The sequence below is a fragment of the Mytilus trossulus genome, chromosome 3, assembly GCF_036588685.1.
Source record: "Mytilus trossulus isolate FHL-02 chromosome 3, PNRI_Mtr1.1.1.hap1, whole genome shotgun sequence".
NCBI lineage: Eukaryota > Metazoa > Mollusca > Bivalvia > Mytilida > Mytilidae > Mytilus > Mytilus trossulus.
The window spans coordinates 65,432,529-65,454,081 of NC_086375.1; the positions used below are offsets into that span (position 1 = coordinate 65,432,529).

General features: G+C 30.2%; 1 protein-coding gene across 8 annotated transcripts in view; it reads right to left on the minus strand.

Annotated features, from left to right (window-relative positions):
- Positions 1–4,521: 4,521 nt before the first annotated feature.
- LOC134712146 (ral GTPase-activating protein subunit alpha-1-like) overlaps positions 4,522–21,553 on the minus strand; it is a 93,681-nt gene continuing 76,649 nt past the window's right edge. For 6 of the 8 annotated variants that reach the window (XM_063573332.1, XM_063573339.1, XM_063573340.1 and 3 more), the window contains 9 exons: positions 19,920–20,027; positions 18,963–19,034; positions 18,551–18,674; positions 18,061–18,216; positions 17,269–17,427; positions 16,596–16,723; positions 16,146–16,261; positions 15,158–15,265; positions 4,522–8,488 (listed from right to left, as the gene is read on the minus strand). In XM_063573332.1, the coding sequence (XP_063429402.1) occupies positions 8,358–8,488; positions 15,158–15,265; positions 16,146–16,261; positions 16,596–16,723; positions 17,269–17,427; positions 18,061–18,216; positions 18,551–18,674; positions 18,963–19,034; positions 19,920–20,027 (1,102 nt within the window). In that variant the 3' untranslated portion in view covers positions 4,522–8,357. Of the gene's footprint in view, positions 8,489–13,041; positions 13,062–14,420; positions 14,495–15,157; positions 15,266–16,145; positions 16,262–16,595; positions 16,724–17,268; positions 17,428–18,060; positions 18,217–18,550; positions 18,675–18,962; positions 19,035–19,919; positions 20,028–21,553 lie in introns of all 8 variants that reach the window. The other 2 variants (XM_063573337.1, XM_063573335.1) reach the window with 2 other exon arrangements.

Below are 21,553 nucleotides of genomic sequence, written 5' to 3' on the forward strand. Positions count from 1 at the left end.
GAAACAAAATCCCCTATAATGATTTGCAAAATGTTAAAACCTGTAAAAACACTGGAAAAATCATCAATACTCAAACCTCAATAGTGCAGGTTCTTCATTGTGCATTATAATCATTGTAATATCTCCTGTGTGCTTGTAAAATGAATCCTCTGGTTAATACTGGAATCCAGGAAACCAAACCTGAGAATACACTTATTGTCAAGGAAATGAACAGCGGATAAGTTTGTCTACCGGAGACAACACATCAGAATATGATGTAATATGATGTTTTACTTTCTACTTTAGAATAAGAAATCAAAAACTTAACTTATTGAATGGTTCAAAAAAGACAAAATGCAGACAAACCAGATTAGCATTTTGGATAAAAGCATACATAACAAAATGTTAAAAACTTTCATATGAGACTTTACACTGTAAAACTGTTCCTTGACATTGGCATATAAAGTTGATCAGTTATAATAAGTAAACATGAGGCAACTGAACATTTCGAAAATGTTTGGCATCTTATTTTGAAAAAGCTAAGCAAGGTTACTATATTTCATGCACTTTTTTTCAGAGCAATTTTTTTACTTTTTGCCTTTTGGCATGTCTATTTTGCACTAGAAATTATTCTAAAAAAAAGGAGAAGAAAAGCAATTTGTTTTCTGTATGAAGACCTTTTGTGGTCACATGACTGACTTTAAAATACTAAGACGCCTTCATTGCATACTAAAAGACAGAGATCAATGATATTTAAACATATTGGTAAATAAACTCATCGTAAATACCAGGATTGAAATTTCGTATATACGCCAGACGCGCGTAAAGTGGTATGAAAATACTTCCTTTTTTTTTTAAGTATAGTGTCAGTGAGCAAAAAATTCCTGGTTACCAATGTCAGGCTTATCAACATTTTGAGATATATTTTATTTACCAATCCTAATAACCAAAGTTTCATTATGCAAGCATTCCATTGACGAAATGTAATGCTCAATGATCACAGCTAGCTGTATTTTTAAAGCTGTCTATTCAAGCAGGTACAAAAATCTGTATGTATTGATGAGAAGTCATCAAGCCCTATATCTAGTTCAAGTAAAACTCTCCTGATAGAGAAAATCTCAATTAAAGTAAAAGACAACAACCAACATAACTCAGCACCGTAGATCAATTACCAGCTACAAACAAACTAAACCAAATTAAATCTAAGGGCTCTTTATATTTGTGTTAATCAAATCATTGTCTCAGCAAGTCACACTGTCTAAAGCAACTTCAGTGTGAGGAAGAACATGCCTGTACAACAATATACCAGTCGGGGAATGTGGAGCGAGGGTTATCCATAGAGAGGATGAGAATAGACGTCTGGAGTCGGTTTCACAAAAAAAAAAATTACAACTAAGATTGTTCTGAATTCATGAACATATCGGTATACTTACGACCATTCTTTTATAATCGCAAGTTTTTTTGGTGAGAAATCGACTCCTAATTCGCAGCCGGGGTGTCAGGTAAGGTCTACATGGGGATAGCCCATGTGCTAGTAAATAAACTCATCATAGATACCAGGACTAAATTTAGTTTATACGCCAGACGCGCGTTTCGCGTAGTAAGTAGCAAGGGTATATCCAACTTCATGGCACTGGCATAAATTTGATAATCCGCCCCCCCCCGAAATGCTTTGAGATCGGAATGAAATTTTAGAAATGCCCAGTGATAAAATTCGACCAAGGTCCAAACGCTCTGACGGAACAGCTGAGTGCCCAAAGCCTTTAGGAGTGGGTTAATTCCCCTTCAATGAGTTCATGAGGGAAACATTTCTTACAGTAAAAAGTATTATATTGGTACATGTTTATATATTAATTCATAATAATGTAAATAATTGTACTCAGTATTCAAACACCATAATGTTATATGTTACCATTTCCCTAGCAAATCTTGTGCATATTTACTTGAAGAAGATGACGCTCTTATATGTCGACAGTAGCTATAAGTAGTGTAGTGTCATAATACTTTGACCAAATTGTCTTCAATATGTGCTTTCGTAATCTTTTAAAATAACCATAATTCTTTAATCATTTGTTGATGGGGAATCAATGGTTAAAAGATCATTAAGAAAACGTAAATTGTTTGAAACTTTGTAGTTATGTTTTGTAATGTGGCAAATAGGTTGTGACACATGCTCAAATATTTTGGCTGGAACGACAACTTAAAGTTAACCTAGCAAAGAAATAAAACACCTCTTCCCATTATATACAAAACAAACTGGCATTGATATAAAGGAGAGAGAACATATTTTAAACGCATCGGATATATCGTATTTACATAGCCACGAATTTCTCCCTAAACCCAAAATTGTATATATACTATCATCATTCTTGGTATAGGACATCGACTAATCATGTTCATCAATTAAAACATTTGTTTGTATTTATGGTTATTGAGATCATAACACAATGTTGACTGTTGTACCCCTATTTTTGACATTTTTACCTAGTTTGTCTGTTTGTTTTGTTCACTCATCGTTGTCAATGAGGCATTGTATGTGACTGTCATGCAAGCGAGAAGTTTGGATAGCTACAAAACCAGCTAAAATAAATTGTGACCTGAATTAGAGTGTTGTCTCATTTACACTCATACCATATCTTCTTATATCTGATTAATCCACAATTTTCTACATAAGTCAGGATTATAAAAGTTGTTGTTCATTCGTTTGATGTGTTTGAGCTTTTGATTTTGCCATTTGATTAGGGAATTTCCGTATCGAATTTTCTTTAGAGCTCAGTATTCTTGATATTTTACTTTTTATGCTTTTACGCTCATCATCAATTTGAGAGGAAGACAAATCTGATATTAATCGATTTTTGTTTGTTTGAGTATTTCCCCTCTGTTACTTCTATTTGACTAGCCCTGTAATACTGAAATGTGGGAGTGTAAAAGGGTCCATACATGCTCTCTCTCTACCTCATTTGATATTAAATCATTTAAAATTTCGGCGAGTCACCTTGCAGAAAAATTATTTCTGCATTTCTTTGTAGGTAAATTTATATCTGCATTTCTTTGTAGGTAAATTTATTTCTGAAATCTTTGTATAAAACCATTGCATAAGTAGCTGACAAAATCTTTTTCCGGATTACTTAATAATTCAAGTATAAGCTTATTCACATTAACCGGGAAAGTATTTTTTAAAAAGTTTTCAATTACTGCGGGAAGTACTGGGTAAATGGGTGTAGGAATTGTAATTTGCTCTCCATTTTTTTAAGGAGTCAAGGGATCGAACTTTTGCATGTGTGAAGGGATTGACCAGATGAGTTGCGCTAAGAAAAAATTATGCTTAAAAGGGCACCTAGACCGAAAACACCATCTGACACCACAAATATTGTAACTGTTGCAGATCTTTCCCACTTAGAAAATAAACAGATTCTAACAACTCTGTCATCTGTCAGATTATAGCTGTTATTTGCCAAATGTCTGTATTAAACAGAAAGCTGTTGTATGATCTGTCATATCACAGATGTTCATACTGGGGCTGTAAAACAAATAACGCAACCCCTCTTGCTCAAATCTATTATTTTTAAAAAAAATTCTCTAAGCAAAGATGCAGCTTTTGGAGAAAACATGTTACGGTAGTCATGAAATTAATCTCCTAAAAAATTGCAGATATCACCATTGTCATCTTGATTTCGTCACATATATCTATATACAGTTGTCACGACCCTTTAATATTTTACAAAAGCCCTAATGAATTCATACAAAGACAACTTGAATTCAGGCCTACCAGAAACATTTTATTCTATATCATTAGATAAAATATGATAAGTTTAGGGGCATTCATGTGATATTAACAGATGCGAAACTATTACCCTTACCCTCAATTATCTGTGTAAGAATAGTTGTAGACAATGTCCACATTGGAAAAAAAATCTACATGTACTCTTTGGTAAACATGATGAAAATATGTTGCTTTTAAAAGATTCAAATTGTTGTACGGTAGGATATATGCACCCTAAACCACACCCAATGACACCATTAGAGGCTTTCAAAATCATCCTACATATAGTTTAAAACATTTTGCGTTGTTCTTTCAACAGAAATAGATTGAACCAATTATTACCTCTGGTAAAAGAAGACAGACACCTAGGATCGTGCACAATCTTATCCTGATTTTAATAGTTACTTTGTATAATGCATGGTTGATTAGACAGTTTCTTATCATGTCTTGGTCTCTTATAGCCCACTATACGGTAAGGTTTTTTTTCTCAAGGTTGAATGACCTAGTTGCCAAAAATTGCTTTCATCCATTTCATCAAACAATAAAACCACATCTCCTTATTTTCATTTGGAAGAAAATAAAATGTGAAACATTTACAGAGGAATGACAATAAGTGATACCAGTTATAGCTCATACTGGCCATCACAAATTAGAAATGCATACACAGGTTATTCTAATGTATATACGTTAGAATTATCCACTGGTTTTATTTAATGAAAAGATATTATCTATATGCATTTTGATATTTCAAGTCAAATAAGAGAAGAGAAATCAATTGCTTTGTTTCTTTACTTTTATTACCATCGATAAAATGATATGAGTCAATACAAAGTTGTGTTTGATATGATATAACAATTACATGGTTATTTTAATACAACACACAGTATAAGGATTTGCAGTAGTTATTTGACTAAATTCTACACTTAACATGCATTAAAAGTACTAGTTACAACTCAAAATTATCTGAAAACAAAAGGAATAAAGTGAGATTTTTCAGGCAGAACTGTAGATATAGAATGTCCATCCAAATTGACTTCATATACACATTTTCAGCAGCACGAGTTTATTGTATGATATTGCTTTATAAAACATATGATAGAACAATCAATTCAAGACCTAAAAAATGTCAGAAAATTAAAACACTTTTTGACTTTTTAAAATGATCACCATTGGCTATTTAAAAAACATTTGGAATTAAAAAAAAAGGTTAAAAGTTTGGAGACCTCAATTATGTCCATTGAATAGCATGCACAAACACTACTACAATGAAAAAGATGATAGATCTGTTGAAAATGAGCCAAACTGAACTAAAACAATGTTTTACGTTTTCAAATGATTGTATGGACTTTACGATATAAATTTGGGAGAAAAGTTTCACCAATCAGATAGAAGCCCAAAATAAAACTATATCTCATTATCTGCTACATCTAAAACTTGCTTCCCAATATTCATTTTTGTAGGTACAGCAATCTTGAGTTAATTGTCGTCCCCTTATTTTTTTCTCTTCTACTAAAGTTATCAATGGATTCTTCTGGACCAATAGTGTGAGGCAAATTTTAATTCTATGTGTATACTATTTTTATAATGTATTTTGGTCCCAACTTAAGTATCAGAAAAGACATTAGCAAACGAAAACTGATACACCATACATTTATTTCTCTTTCAGAAAATCACAGTTTATATATTAGAAATAAAAGATAAGAACTGAGGAGAACATAAACATGTAAATGATAACATCACAACAGTACATATTAAGATGATTCTATAAGTATGCCAATAATGGCAGTGATACCAATAATATGGCACAATGTCTATTATTGCACGTTCATTTGTGTTTTTTCAATATTATATGAGTATAGACTAACAAGGCCAATAACCTGCCTAAACAAACTCATTTGATTTAGATACAAGTATATGCATTATAACATACATTACTTAAAGGTTATTAGCAAGCATCTTTTCAGTTTAACTTAGCGGAAGATAAAAAGGGGTAATGAACACCAAATAAAAATGCTTGATAGACTTTACTAGTACATGTATATGGTCTGCATGCCATAGAACTTGAAAATAGTGAGGTTTATCGAAATCATAATTCAACTAACTGAAAGATACAAAGTTAAACTGTTTGCTTTCAATGTTACATACATAAATTAAGGCTATAAGTAAGTAGTTGTAATTATTATTTCTAATGATGATTTGTCTATCGTATCTCTCCTTAATTGAAAAATTAACGTTTCTTATTCCGAATACAATAAAAATAGATATTATACATTATAAGTAGCTACAATAAATGCACTTTTAAATTCCCTGAGAACATTAAATACTGTAAACAGAAAGAGAATACTAACAGTGTTTTAACTTAAACTAGTACTACGAAAGCAATTAAGTAATTGGCAATTATAAATCTCTTTTGATTCAGATATATGCGACAGAACATGTATAACAAAAAATAAAAAAATTACAAACGTCATTTTAAGGTTCTTTTCCGAAATTGGTCTTTGATGACAGTTAATCATTACAAATGTTGTTTTTATTAATGAGGACATATACTGTAAGTGCCATTTGATTAAGTCTTTATAGAGATGTAGTAAAACCCCAACACCTCCATCTATTCCAAATTTATCTGGTCTACCTTAACAGAAACTCACATTTCAATTGCAACTTTTGGTTTATGGTATTAAAAGATGCTAAATGTTAAAATTTATAAAATAATACACAATATTTGATATCACAGCCTAGCTTTAACTATGATAACTAACAGACTACGCCTACAGTGGATTCATTTATTATCATGGTGCCAATTTTTGTGGATTTAGGAAAACTTGGGATATTTACCCCGATATCCACAAATATTGGTATTCAGCAAATAATAATGAATCCAAAGTATCATTAGTATTAACAGGACTACACATAAATATCAAATACCTTTAATAAATAAATATAAATGAACACTTTAATAATAATACAAAAACCCAGTTATAATATAATATTTGAACCTTAAGGTGACTTCCCCTGTGATTTTAATAGAGGAATGAATAAGACTTTTCAAAGAGAAAATTTTCAGAAAGATTTCCACCCTTTCTTTTTGAATTACTTGTAACTCCATCTGTGATCTTTACTTTCATGCCCACAACAAGTGCAAGAAAACAGATATTAGTAATGGTAAATGCTGCTGCTTTTCGGTCCTAGCATGCAGCACTTTGGGATAAGATCAAATAATAGTTGACTAAAAGTAAGAATACAGAGTCCGGATGGGATGCCATATAAAACTGAATATCTGGCTCAGTGTGTTGGTCTAGAACAAAGCAAGATTTATAAGTTTATAACAGTAAACACCATACTAATATGTTCTCATCCTTGAATATTCATGCAAAATTTGCAGCTAGGTGTTATATTCTCACCCACTCCAATATTAGGATAGATAAAAAGATAAGAATTTCTTTTACACAAATTTAAAACCATGTTTAGCATTATAAATAGCTTTTTTCTGAAATCTTTACAAACAGCTTTTTTTTCTTCTGAAATTCATTACAATTATCTCTTTTTTTTCTGAAATTCACTACAATTATCTCTTTTTTTTTTGAAATTCATTGCAATTTATCTCTTTTTACTGAAATTCGTTACAATTATCTCTTTTTTTAAAAGTTTTATTACAAAAGCTCTTTTTCCTGAAATTCATAACAAAAGCTCTTTTTTCCTGAAATTCATTACTAATAGCTCTTTATTTCTCAAATCATTACTGAAAAGCTCTTTTTTCAAAATTCATTAAAAGTAGCTCCATTTTCAGAATTCATAAAAATATCTCTTTTATTTCTGAAATTTCGTTATTATTAGCTCTTTTATATCTAAAATCATTTTAAAAAGCCCTTTTTCAGATTTCATTAAAAATAGTTCTTTTTTCAAAATTTATAAAAATATCTCATTTTTCTGAAATTTATTGCTAAACTTTTTTCTTTCTGATATTCATTACAATTAGCTCTTTTTGTATCCTGATGAAGTTTGTATAATAATATGATGCCTATCAAAGTGTTAAAATTATCACCTTCAATGTAGCTCTATTCCTAAAAATCAAAGGGTGATCACCATAAAATGAGATTTTAAATCATCCACCATAACTTTAAACACATTTTTCATACACACTTAACATAAAAATTCTTCAATATATGCCTTGATTTTAGAAGAAAAACTCCATATACATTTGACAGATGTTGGTTTTCCTTCACATACCATTTTATAAGTTTCATATTAAAATGGAATTCTTTCAAACATTTGATCTGGCATATCTCTGTTAACAAGTAATAACCTATCTATATATGTGGTTTCACACAAAATATATATTGTAGATTTCAATTGGTTATTATTTTGTTTATCTATCGTCGGTGGGGCATACAAATAATCCCATAGTAATACTGTTCATTTATAGTCCACAAATGTTTGGGACAAACGTGGTTAAGAATATGGTAAAATTTTGCTTGAAGGATAAGCCTAAGGTAAGATAACTGACTGTAAATATATTTGGAGAGATTCTAAACAAAATAACTTGCATTGTTAAACTGTAAACAACCCTTTAAATAAATAATTCATACAATGTTAATTCTGCTAGAGATGACTTGCATTACTGTTTTAAAAGTGGACTAGAAGGAGGAGTTACAGAAGTAGATTTTCCTGTTTTTCTTGAGCGTAATGACAGTCTTCTGGCTGTTCTTTTAATAGGGCCTTCTTCATTAGCAGTATCAGTGCTACTACCTGAAAAGAAAAAAAATCAAATTGATGACATGCAGTTCTTATACATTTTTGTGAGTTATGTTACTGTTCAACATTTACACATCATTGAAGGACAGGTATTTATGCATAACCTGAATAATAAAACTAATTCTTGTTATTATCTATTGATAAAAAATAAGTCAAAGGAGGAGATTTAAAAAGAGTTTCTGTTACCTCCTGGTTTTATAAATTGTATAATTAATGAATATGGTATCAACAATTGGTGTTTTCTGTCAATATTATAACTGGTATACTTTACCAAGACCTGGCAAGACGTTCATTTTAATGACTTATCATTTGAATAACATTAACCTGACTAGAGGCTCTAAAATTACTGTGTTTCTTTCTTTGTTAACTTTCTATTGGCAACAATAGCAACTGGCTTACCCTTTTTTACAGCTGATTTTAATCAGATTGGGTTTGTCTCATGATTTATTTTGTAAACATTCTTCTTTAATATTTTCTAAGAAGTGAGCAATAGTATGAGGAGTTATCAATCTTGATTCATCAAGAGGGTCATACCTGTAAGAGTTACCAAAAGATTTGGTAGCAAAACTTTTTTCAGTTTTGTTCGGATTTTTAGAATTAAGTTTTTCATTTTTTTTTCTTTCATTTTAACAGGATATTTGAAAGGTTTTATTTTATTTCAATTTTGTGTTGTTGTTAAAACAATCTTCACATTTGATGAACAACCCATCATGAATTCTATGCTATTGAAGATTTACTGACCTCTGTTATTTTTTTTTGGTTAATTTTTTTCTTGTAGGTGATTGGGGTCATAAAACATATTTAGAATTTGTTTCTCAAATTAATGTTCGAAATTAACAACCCATATTTTCTAATTATAAAAAATATAAGTATCCATGTTGATTAGACTACAGCATCTACAAGCAGAAAACTTTTAAAGACAGCCCTTGTATAATGATGCATCTAGATTGTCTCAATTATTAAATCAGCCAATAAAATTTCAGCCTTCAACTTTTTGAAGGTGTGTATCATTACAATAAAACCAAAGGATATCAAGACTTTTAAACAGAAAACAGAAAGAAGCCTTGTAAGATCCTTGTAACCAAATCATCGACCGGGTTCATGTTTAAAGGTGGATTGGAATTATCTTAAATCTGCACTATATCACACAAAACTAAGTGATTATAGAACTCAAAGGCTGATAAAAGTAACATGATACATGTACTACATTTTATATCTCCTCATTGAAAAAAAAAATGGAAGTAAACAATTCAAACAACTACCAACTTGTTTCCGAAAGTGTACTATAAAATGAATTCATGAGTCAAATAATATATGAAACATATGTTTTAAACAATACATACTTCTTAAAATGAGATATGTTCTATAGAAACAAAGTAACCATTAGAACTGTAACAGCATATTATCAATTGCTTACACTTAAAGCTTTAAGGATAAATGGTTTGAGTAATGTTGCCTCCATATAAGGAAGTTAAATCACTTAATAATGGACCAAGGAAATACTGCTGCATTGTGGGAACATTACTGTTCTGGATGTTTTGAATGGTCCACACTTAAATTGTGAGCATGCAAAGACTTTCCAACATAATTCAAGAGGATATAAGCCTAATTTTAGGAAATGTTCCATAATTGTTACTGATATTTGCTGAGGAAAAAACATTTCAGATTTACACATTACATTCTTTGTATTCTTTCAGTAGCACATTCATTATTACTAGGGGCTGAAAATGTGTTACTCAATTCAATATAATAGGGCATATTTATAAAAAAAATTAACTGGTGACATTTGGAAACTATTTTTCTGTTAAAAAAACTGATGCTGAAGTCAGATTCAAACTGCCAGATTGATCTTCCAATAATTGGATACTGTGGATTCATTTATTTTCGGGATTGCTAAAAACTTGCATATTCGTGGATATTTGATTTCGTGGTTTTGCCTATCACTATATACAAAGCCTAATGAGAATATGTTATTCATTAAACATTTGAATTCGTGGTTCACCTGTACCCACGAAACCCATGAAAATTGATATCAAATGAATAATAATGAATCCACAGTACACTAAACTAAGAAATGACATAAATCAATAAAATTTGTAAGGGTTCCGCGGAACCCAGTGTCTCGCCTATTTTTGCTGTAAATCGAAGGCTCAACAACAATGAGGAAAAAAATCAATAAATATATTCCTCTTGTTACTATTTTATGATTGTAAGAAAATCTAAGTCCATTTAAAAGTATATTACAGAAAAAACGGAGTAATCTTTTTACAAACATTACTTCTGGATACAATCTTATGATCATAAATTAGCTTCTGTACAAGTTTGGTACAAGCACAGGATAGTTTAAGAAAGTTATTAAAATTTAAAAAACTTTAACCACAGAGTGAATGTAATGGTTCCCCACAGAAAAACTAAATCCATTTAAAAGTAAAATATGGAAAAAATGGATTTAATCATTTACAAAATTTACTTCTGGATACTATCTTATGATCATAAACAAGCTTCTGTCCAAGTTTGGTACGAAACCCAGGATAGTTTAAGAAAGTTATTAAAATTCTAAAAACTTTAACCACAGAGTGAATGTAATGTTTCCCCGCAGAAAAAACTAAGTCCATTTATAGTAAAATACGGAAAAAATGGAATTTTATTTTTACAAAATTTACTTCTGGATACTATCTTATGATCATAAACAAGCTTCTGTCAAAGTTTGGTAGAAATCCAGTATATTTTAAGAAAGTTATTAAAATTTCAAAAACTTTAACCACAGAGTGAATATTTGTTGACGCCGCCGACAAAAATGAGTTCAGGTTAATACTATCTGCATTGCAAAAATTTCATATGCCAAATAAAGTTGTCCTATCACTTATAATAAATAATTCTTGTTTTATTCTTATCACTCATAATAAATGAGAAATTCTTGTTTTATTCTATCTTTAAGCAGTCACTGATTCATGAAAATCAGGTTAAGGACAATGGACGAATGCCAAAGTTCCAAACTGTAACTTCATAACATAACACATTTGACTACAAGATATGATGTATAGCTTCTGAAAAACAGGTTTTCAGGTTTTGTTTGTCCATGTTATTTAATTTAATTGTAGTCCTTCATGTTGTATAAAATGATGCATTAACTGACAATATAACAGTTCTTCTAAGTTTTGGAAACTATAGTTTCTAGATACTATGAACTTATTTTCAGACAATTAAAGTTATTTCAGCAAAAGTGGATTGTATACTTTTTAAAACTATACCTGAATGACTCCTTTTTTTTTTAGTTTTACATAGTTAACAGAAACGAAATTTAAAAAAAAATGATACAACATTGAGCTAAAAATTACAACATCAAGAACAAAATTCAACAAATGTATGTTAATTATTGGTGAATTAGTAAAATTTGTATTAAAGATTATTTCACCAAGCTTTCATGCAGAAATGAAATAATTCCCCATGCAACGTTGCCATTGCAAATCAATCAACCTACTAAAAACTTCCATTCACCAGTAATGTCATAACTTCACAAATGCTGAATTTTCTATATAAAAAAGTTAAAAAGAACAAAATTCACAACAAGAAACCATCTGATGCTTTATTCACTTTCTTCATATGTAAAACCCTGTCTTAAACATTGTGTAACTTCACTTAGTTTGATATAGTCAAAGAAGGCTATTTTTCTTATTATGACATTTTTCTTTGATCAGTATTCATTTTACAATAGTTTATAATCAAGATATTGGATGTTAGGGTAGTAAAAATGTTTTTGAAATTAATAGATAATTTTAATTCATTAAATTATAATAAATGAGAAAAGATATTGGTTAAAAAGTAAATGAATGTTTAATGAATAGAATTCACAAGTTGAATTGAATTGAAATGATGTGGGATCTTTTTAACAAAGATCAAGTGTCAAAAGAAATGTTGCCCTGTAAACAGACTTTCTATTGACCTCTTAGTAATATTTTATTGATTCATTTATATGATGAGTTGTGTACACTCCAAACAGGTGACATCAGGTTTATGGCTTCATTTTTAAAAATCCCATAAACAAATTCAAGCTCAGACGCGGTCCTAGGGTTGCCTGTATCTAAAAGAAATGTTTCAATATTCAGAGAAAACACTAAATTGTAAAATGATTTGAAAGAGGTGGCACTAGAATTATCAAAAGATTTGTTTATTTGTTTGTTTAATTTTGCAAGTTTCTAAGGGAGTCCCTAATTCAAATGTTTCAAATATATATCTTCTAATAATGGTAAATAAAATTAGTTCGAGTTTTTTAAAAGAAAGAATTAATCTATAACTTTTTATTTATTGTTATTACCGTATGTTATAACATAAGTGTAATTAGAAACAGCCTAAATTTTCAGGAGAAATATATTTTCATTCTCAATTTTAATAATTATACCTCTGTTTCAATCTAGATTTGTTTTCAAAAAACCAGGTCTATTTTAAAAATGGTAATTTTCCACATCTTATCATGCTTAGTGACATTATAGAAACTTTACATGATTGTGAATAAAGCATTCAGATAACAGAAACATACAAAGACTTACCACATCTCTTCAGTTATATACTAATAGAAAATTACATAAGATGGTTAATATACCATATAACCATAAGCCAAAAACACCAGATTTACTACTGCTGTTAATTTTACATTAAATTCTAATGCATATATAATTGTTGACTGGGCAAAAAAGCAATCAAACTGAACATATAATCAGCCTACTAAAAAAGCTCAAATGTGCTACTGAAATTGTTTTTTCTTCATAAATAATGAACTTAAATGCTCAAGAATTGAATTGCAATCAATTGGATAAATATTGATACATGTATCATATAATTGCAAATAAAATAGTTCCCACCTCAAATAAGCATACAGAATATTATAATATTGACACTGCAGGTAGCTTAAAGATATTTTCAATAGAAAATTAAAAATTCACAAGAAACAGAATAATACAAAATCTACAATAAGATGAAATAAAATGTGAAAAAACTGAACTAAGGAAGAAAAAAAATACTGCAATTTCATAAAAAAAATCATGTGTGCTACTATTTAAAATTTCTAAACTAAAAGTAGGTCACATCATTAATTTTATATCTGTATTATATCAGAAGAAAAAAAATTAAACTAAAATCAAATATTTTAGTTTGTATTTTCTGCAAACCATGATTTGGTGAAAGCTTTTGATGGGATAATCTCAGAACTATAATTTTATTATTGAAAATTTGTCTATTTTGCATTGTAACTTATGACAACATTAGAGTAATTGAAAATTAAACAATTTATCTTCTACAACTCTTGTAACCTACAGGCATCATTTGTTCATTTTCTTTTTATTGCTGTAGATAAGAAATACAAAACAATAATGCCATATTTTCAAGGAATTTAGTTCATCAATGTAAGTTTCAAACCAATTCAATGTACCTTGAAAACTATATCAAGAGTACATGTATTAAAGTTATCCCCCAAAACTTGATGACAAAAGGTACTGTCAAAGACCAAAATAAAGTCTTTTAACTGTGTTTATGAAGAAATATTTAAAAGAATTACAGAAAACAATCTAGAGTAAAACACAATCATCTACTGAAGGGAATCTGACCACACGTTCATGCTACAATAAAACCTACCTCCCAATCATCATCCAATATGTTTGTGTTCGGATGGAGAAAAGTTGAGACAAAAAATATAATTTAATTTTTAAATAATATTCTTTATATAATACACTTAATTTTAGATTTGATCTATTTAACTTCCCTAATCAATTTACCCATTTTAATCATGTTAGTTATAAAACTGAAGCTGATCTAAAAGTGCTGATGCGACAGAATTTTTGAATACCATATTTGCACAGTAAGCGTTGCTATATATTACCCTATTACTGATCATGCATTCATTTTCATTCCTTAAACATCATTCCATGTTTACCTGCTTTTAGAATGATCAGCCAAAGTCAACAGATTTTTGGCGACGCAAACCACCTCGATTATTTTTCCCAGGAGCTGTATGATAATGAACAGTATGATATAAAATAGAACAACTATTGAAGTACTTTGTTGCCTTTGTAATACACAATGTAAATAGAATCTTCCCTTATAATATATATGGTGCAAGACACTTTATTTTGAATTAACTTGTAAAGGGGTAAGGAAATTTTACTGATCAATTATTTTAATTTCTTTATAATGGAAGACTATGAAAATACACAAAATACAGCTGCATTTTACAAATTAAAGAATCTGAATGAACATTTGAAAGCCTACATGATTAGTAAGTTTCTCTGACATTATTAAGCATTCGTTATTAGTTGTTCAAATTTTCTAGTTAATATTTTGCTGTTATGCTAAATTGAAAAAAAAAATTAAATTTAATGTTAAGACATTACAATTATTATTTTAATTTATTCTATGTGACTACTGTTCTTAAAAAACGTTACAGTATTATTATTATTAAAAAGCCCCTGAGTATTTTCGTAACCTTAATGAGAACATCTCCCATTTCTTAGCTAGGAAAAATCTGTGTTAGTTGTTAAAATAATAACAACAAAAAAACTGCCAAGCTGAACCACAGTCTGTCATGCTTAAAATTCCATAGGTGGGAACAAAGCTAAAAGAAAATCAAACTGTCACGTCCTTTATGCCAAATAGCAGACTGTACTTTCCTACCTCGACTTTGTCTAGCACTAGAGGGTGACATTTGATCAGGACTCGTAAATGTCTGTTCTAATGAACTGGAACTTGCACTCTGTGGCAAGTCTGTAGTTTGGTCACATACTGAAATTTAAACAAAACAATCAATAAATACATCTAGTTCACCTCAACCTTTTTCATTCGTTACCCGATAAAAGTTCAGTATTGTAAGGTAATAGCCACACTTTCAGTTTCAGTTCTAATGTTATATTGTAAGAGAAACTAGTTAATGTCTGTGCCAAACTCTTGGAAATGTTTCATTTCATTCTTGATTACAAGGTAGTTGTAGCAGCTGGCATAAGACAAGGCTTTATATGTTCAGTGACTATATAACAATTATTCTTATAGTCTAAACATTTTGATGCTCAAATGGATAAGGATGAATGGTTGCTAAACAACCATGCATATTAAGGACGAGAACATGCTAATGTTATATGAATATTAATTTTGCTTTGTATGAAATCAGCACCGTGAACTAGGTTTTTAAATAGCTAGTTCACAAGGTAATAGTCCAAGGGAAGACATGTCACCTCACTCAGACATTATATTTGACTTAAAGTGGTACCTAACACTACAGGGAGATAACTCTGTAAAATCAGCTAAACATTTTAATTACGTTGTGTTGTTAAGGGAAAAGTAAGCTTTTCACTGATCAAAATAAGTGTTTGTCAAACTGCTATATAATCAGTGTAATTTTTTGGATTAAATGGTAGGTTAAATTTTTTTGAATTTTTTTTTATATTTTTTTCAAAGGGTCAAAGTAAATACTGTGTCAAAATTTTAAGAAAATCAAATGAGCAAAATCAATTTTAGTTAAAGTGCTGGGTACCACCTTAAAGCCGACCAGTCTTTACTCTTACTCCTAAATGTAATGCTTAATGGAGAAGCACTAGATACCAATATCAGTCTGATTTTACCTGGTTGCTCTAATGGAATAAATGCAGAAAAGTTGGTGTTGACTTACTTGTAGAATTAGCTGGTAGAACTGGGGCAAACACACTTGCTGAGAAATCTTCAAACATTGTCATGTCTATGTGATTTTGTACTAATGTGTCGAAACCTTTGGCACGTTCCTCATAACTGATGCAATTAAGAAAAACAATAATACAAAGATTCAGTGGTAGAACAATAAGTACACAATTTTTATAAACTTTCTCTTTATAATGCATTCTGATCATTATTGGCTTGACACATAATTGAAATTATGTGTGCATTATGTGTAGGACTTCAAATGAAGAAGTGTGTTTTCTTTGTTCTTCTTATATGATACAAGAAGAAATGGCATTGTTTTGGAGGGAAACCTTAAAAAAAACCTCAAATCAAAAATAAAAATAAGATAGCAGCTGCACATTGTCAAGGAAATATAAATTGACATCAGAGGTAGAAACAAAATTAGAATATAAACAAAGGATACAATGAGTGATACAAGGACATTTGAGCCCTTTTAATACGACTTGCATTTATTGCAGCAGCCCTGACTAGACCTGGCAGGATTTTACGATCCACTATTGCACCATTAAATAGAGGTCCAAAATATGGAATCTACAAAATAAAAAGAGTTATTAATATTAATCATGAGGCAATTAAACGTTGCATTTGACTTCATTTGTTTTCCATTTATGTAAAATGGTAGAACAGAAACATTTCCTGCCCTACTTTAAATTATAATAACGGTGAGAAGGGTCATATTACATTGTAAATAAGAACCTATCATCAAATTTTCAAAAGGTTTGGTAGCAATCCTTTTCTGTATTTTTCAGAATTTTTTTTCTTAAAAGATTTTCCAGTTTTGGAATAGTAAAGAAATCAAATTAAATATACTAAAGAAAAACTGGTAGAAATGATAATGAAGACAAAAGTTGATACCAATTCACTTGTTTAGAATTTAAAGGACTATGGTTAATCTCATTGTTTGTACACTAAAATAAACATAATGTAATGTCATCTATTGAATTTCAATTGTTTATAGTGTTTTCAACCACTCACAAGGTTGTGGTGTATATTTTTGAAATTATTAACCAGAATGCATTAGATTCTGAAACGGCTAATTAGCCAAAATATATTAAAGTGTAAGGTGTATGACATACCTCTGCTTTCCTGATGATCTGTATTCTGTACAAACCATTAGGTAAAGGGTAAATGACTATTATAACATCACCAAACTCTGTAGGTATAATACCTCGCCTATAATCACGGAAATGTTCTGACCATACAATGTGTACTTCATCATTTCCTAAATGTTTGATCTACAATAATAAAATAGAAACTGTTTATACAGATGATGTTGAAAGAACTCCGTAAGTCTTGCTTCCACAACCAGCATTACTGTCGAAAAAAACCATTTAACACATTGATATGTTTTACATTTTGTACCTGCATTGCGGCAAAATTAAAAACAAATTAAATAATTTACCATGCTGCTGCCTGCATATAAGAGTGAGAATTCTGAACTAAGTTTGTATAAGCATCAGTAGGGTCTAGCAGACCAATGTAATAAGTTCAGTGGATGATGATAAACAATTCATACCAATTTCTTATCCAATTGTACAAATACAGCAGATTCCATTTTCTATATGCAGAAGCCTTAACTGTCACTTGAAAAAAATAAAAAAAATAAGACAGAGCAGTTGTTAATTTCTGTGTCATTTTGGTCTCATATGGAGAGATGTCTCATTGGCAATTAACCACATCTTCTTTTTTATATGTAAAGAGCCTGTGGATACAAAAACATAATATCTATTTGTTGAAGTCACCCCTTGATTAAAGTTATAATTTCAAAGTATGGATGGACAGATAAACAGACTTACAAAAGGACTAACAATCACTATATACCCCAATTCAGTAAGCATTGGAGTTAACTAAGTGAAACAAACACATACCTTTGTATGAATTGCTTCATCTGAACCGGAGGGCATTCTGGTAGATACATGATATATACACTCATACAAAGATGTAGCAAAATAAGGAGCAGTATCTCCTGTAGATTTGTTCTGATGTAAACCTCCAAGGAATCCCTGGTGAGTTTCTAAGTCAACCTGAAAAACACAATATAAATGCTTACTGTTGTTTTATTTGTCAATAATTTCTTTAAATAAATTACAAGCATCCATATAAATAGATGAAGAATTCTGATAAATACATCATTATTGTATGAGTGGGAGAGATGTTTTTTTTGTGAATTTATAGAGAACTAACCTTAAATCTATGTAAAATTTCACATCCAACAATACATTTTTGAAGCTATCTTGAGAAGGTTTTTTAGTGTACAATTTGGATTTTTTTTTTTTTTTTAAATATTTACTACAGTACACATTAGAATATCTCTGAACACAAAATTATTGAATGAAGACACTGTGACCTCCTACATACCTCCCATCCTAATCCTGATATAAAGTCTTCATAAGCTTTACTCCCTCCAGTATTATTTAGGATTGAGTTTTTATCTTCCTGTCCTTCTGCTACATATATCACAGCAAACTTGTGGGTTTCTCGACTGAAATATAGATTTTTCCTATTCAACGAATACCTATAATGGTAGGTTATAAAACATATCCACTCCTAAAATGTCAGTTCAAAAGAGCAAATATGATTTATTTTGGTACTTTTAGTATGCTAACTTTTTTTTTAACACTCTTAAACATGCATCTTACACTATGTTATGGACATGTATTTAAACAGTGATAAAAGATGATTTTTCCAAATGGTATTTCTATAGTTGAGTAAATATCATAATTTGAATAATATCCCTGTTTAAAAACTATATTTATATTTTTAAACTCACCACTTTTGATTATCTAAATACTTTAGCTGTCTAAGCATACTGTCTGATTTCTTCAGAAGATCAAAACTGCATCTAGAAAAAAAATATTACAAATATTTTACTTCTGATTCCATAATAATACAAAAATATCAAATCTTTTCTTATCATCATATTTATTTGATGATTTGCAAATTGACATTGGCTATTACTTAGCTGCTTATCTATCTTGTTTTTAATCAGTCATCAGTCTTTGATAAAATTTACATACTATTGCAAACAAGATCAGTAAACCAGTGTCGAGTTATGTACTTCACTGGAAATGTTCCTCAATTATGCACGTCTTTATGACTATTTTTACGGTTTACCAGAGGGGATCACCTGTCTCCCTGCACTATTAAATTTAATCAAGTGTCTTCGTGATCTTAATTATGCAGGATAAATTAGAAATAATCTTTGTTCCGTAGGTAATTAATCACAATTCCCTAGTAGTAACAGCAGTGCTGATTATCAATTATAAGAATTTGATTTGCTGAATGATTCATGCTCTAAAGCATTATATTTTTCAATCAACTCCCACCCCTTCAACATGGGAAGGAAGTGACAATACATCTAAATGCCTGAATGATGTTTACTAAAACAAAACTTTTTGACAGAAATGCAACAAACTTGAAAGTGGTCTATTGTGTTTAATGCTCAATGTACTGTAAACTGGGAAATTTTCACGCCGCCTTCACGATTTACTAACACAATCTAGATTCGCGCCACTTTGAATTCGCGTTTTCCCAGTGACCTACATAAATATTTTTGGAAAGTGAATATCTTTATCTTAAATCAAGAGATGAGATCAATCATGCAGAAATCTTTTGAATTCGGTTCATTAATAATTTGCGTTTCAATTCTTACTGCGAAAATATCGAAAATAAAACTGCTGAGAAAAATTTCCCTGTTTACAGTAACCTAAAGTGAAATAGAAATTACCTTTTCTCCCATGCTAACAGCCCCATTTGATTAAGAAGCATCCTACAAATTTGAAATGGTGATACAGGATCCTGGACCTCTAATGGCATCTGTGGCTGAGCAATCAAACTGAAATATACCAAACAAAACTTAGAAATCCAATCAAAACTTTCTATATAGGTATAACATGCCAGGTAATATGATAATGTTAATCATCAGATAAAAGTTGCTATACACATGTAGCATTCTTAAAGACATGAAGTAAAATATTCAAATGAAGTTTAAAATACATTGTTTTTTAAAGTAAATCCATGCATTAATATTTGGTTTTTGAAAACAGAATCTATGTATGCATGAAGACATCTCTATTTCAGAAGAAATTTTTATATATATATATAGCATTGAGACAACTTGACTTTCAGTTAAAACATGCAATTTCTGTTTAAAATTCTTAGAAGAGAATTTTATCACAGGGCCATCTATTAGACTGTTTGTTATCTAATTTTTATTATATGCCTTCATTTTAATTATTTGGCATAAGAGTAAATTGAATGTGTCAGTCTTATACCCATATCTTGATCCAATATAATCTATGTGTTACTATTTGAACCCATATCCTGATTTGATATTATCAATGTGTTATTATTTTTCAAAAATCACCACATAACCATTATAATTTATTCTTCACATATTCATACTTGTAATTAACTATTATTTCTAGATTACATCTAAACATTTTGTAAAATATCAAGGATGGAAAGCAAGAAAAAGAAGACGTTTTTAACAAATCTTCATGTATGTCTGTTTAAATTTTCAAATTGAGAGCTTATAAGAGATTAGTCAATGATTAGCAGTATTAGTTGATGCTAAAGTCACCATAACATAAAATAAACACTTGTCTATTGATAAACAAACGGCATGTTGCCCACTTAATGTCTTTTGAATAATGTTGTCGTTAGGTTGCTGTCCTATTGACATGTACCCTGTTATCTCAAGGCATTCCCATTTCCTGCACCAATAAAAAATAGAGGCCATGAAATAGCTAAGAATGGTTGAAAATGGCATAAAAACACGGGCGTATGACATTTGCGTCGATTTTGAAATTTTTCATTCGCGCTGATTTCATTTTTTCATTTGCGCCGATTTTATATTTTTTCCTAATTGGATTTACAGGTAAGTTACAGGTGAGTTCATACTTTTACATTGGCTGAGTCAAGAGTATAAAGACAAATCAAGTGACATTGCAATTGGTAAATGGCTATCCCAATATTTCGGGTTACCATTCCTTTCCCTAAATGAAATCGATGACTCCTTCATGTCGACATTGTCTGACGCTCCGCTCCTTCTGATGACAAATGTCAAACATTCTTAGACAACGTACAAGTACATAATCGGCATAATGGTCAACCAATTTGTGATGGCGTCCACAAAATTAGTGAAGGGATGAATTCACCTTCACCCTTTGGAATTCTTGGTTTAATAGCTTCCTTGTGAGAAAATGCGAGATCTAGAAATGCCCCCACCAGTACGTATGCCAGACAAAGATAGGTGGCCTTCGTTATCGACAATTGCGCCAAATATAGAAGAGATGAACTCATTAGAAAGGAATATATTAGATGTGTTGCCTATACATACTCGGAAAGAACAGATTTATG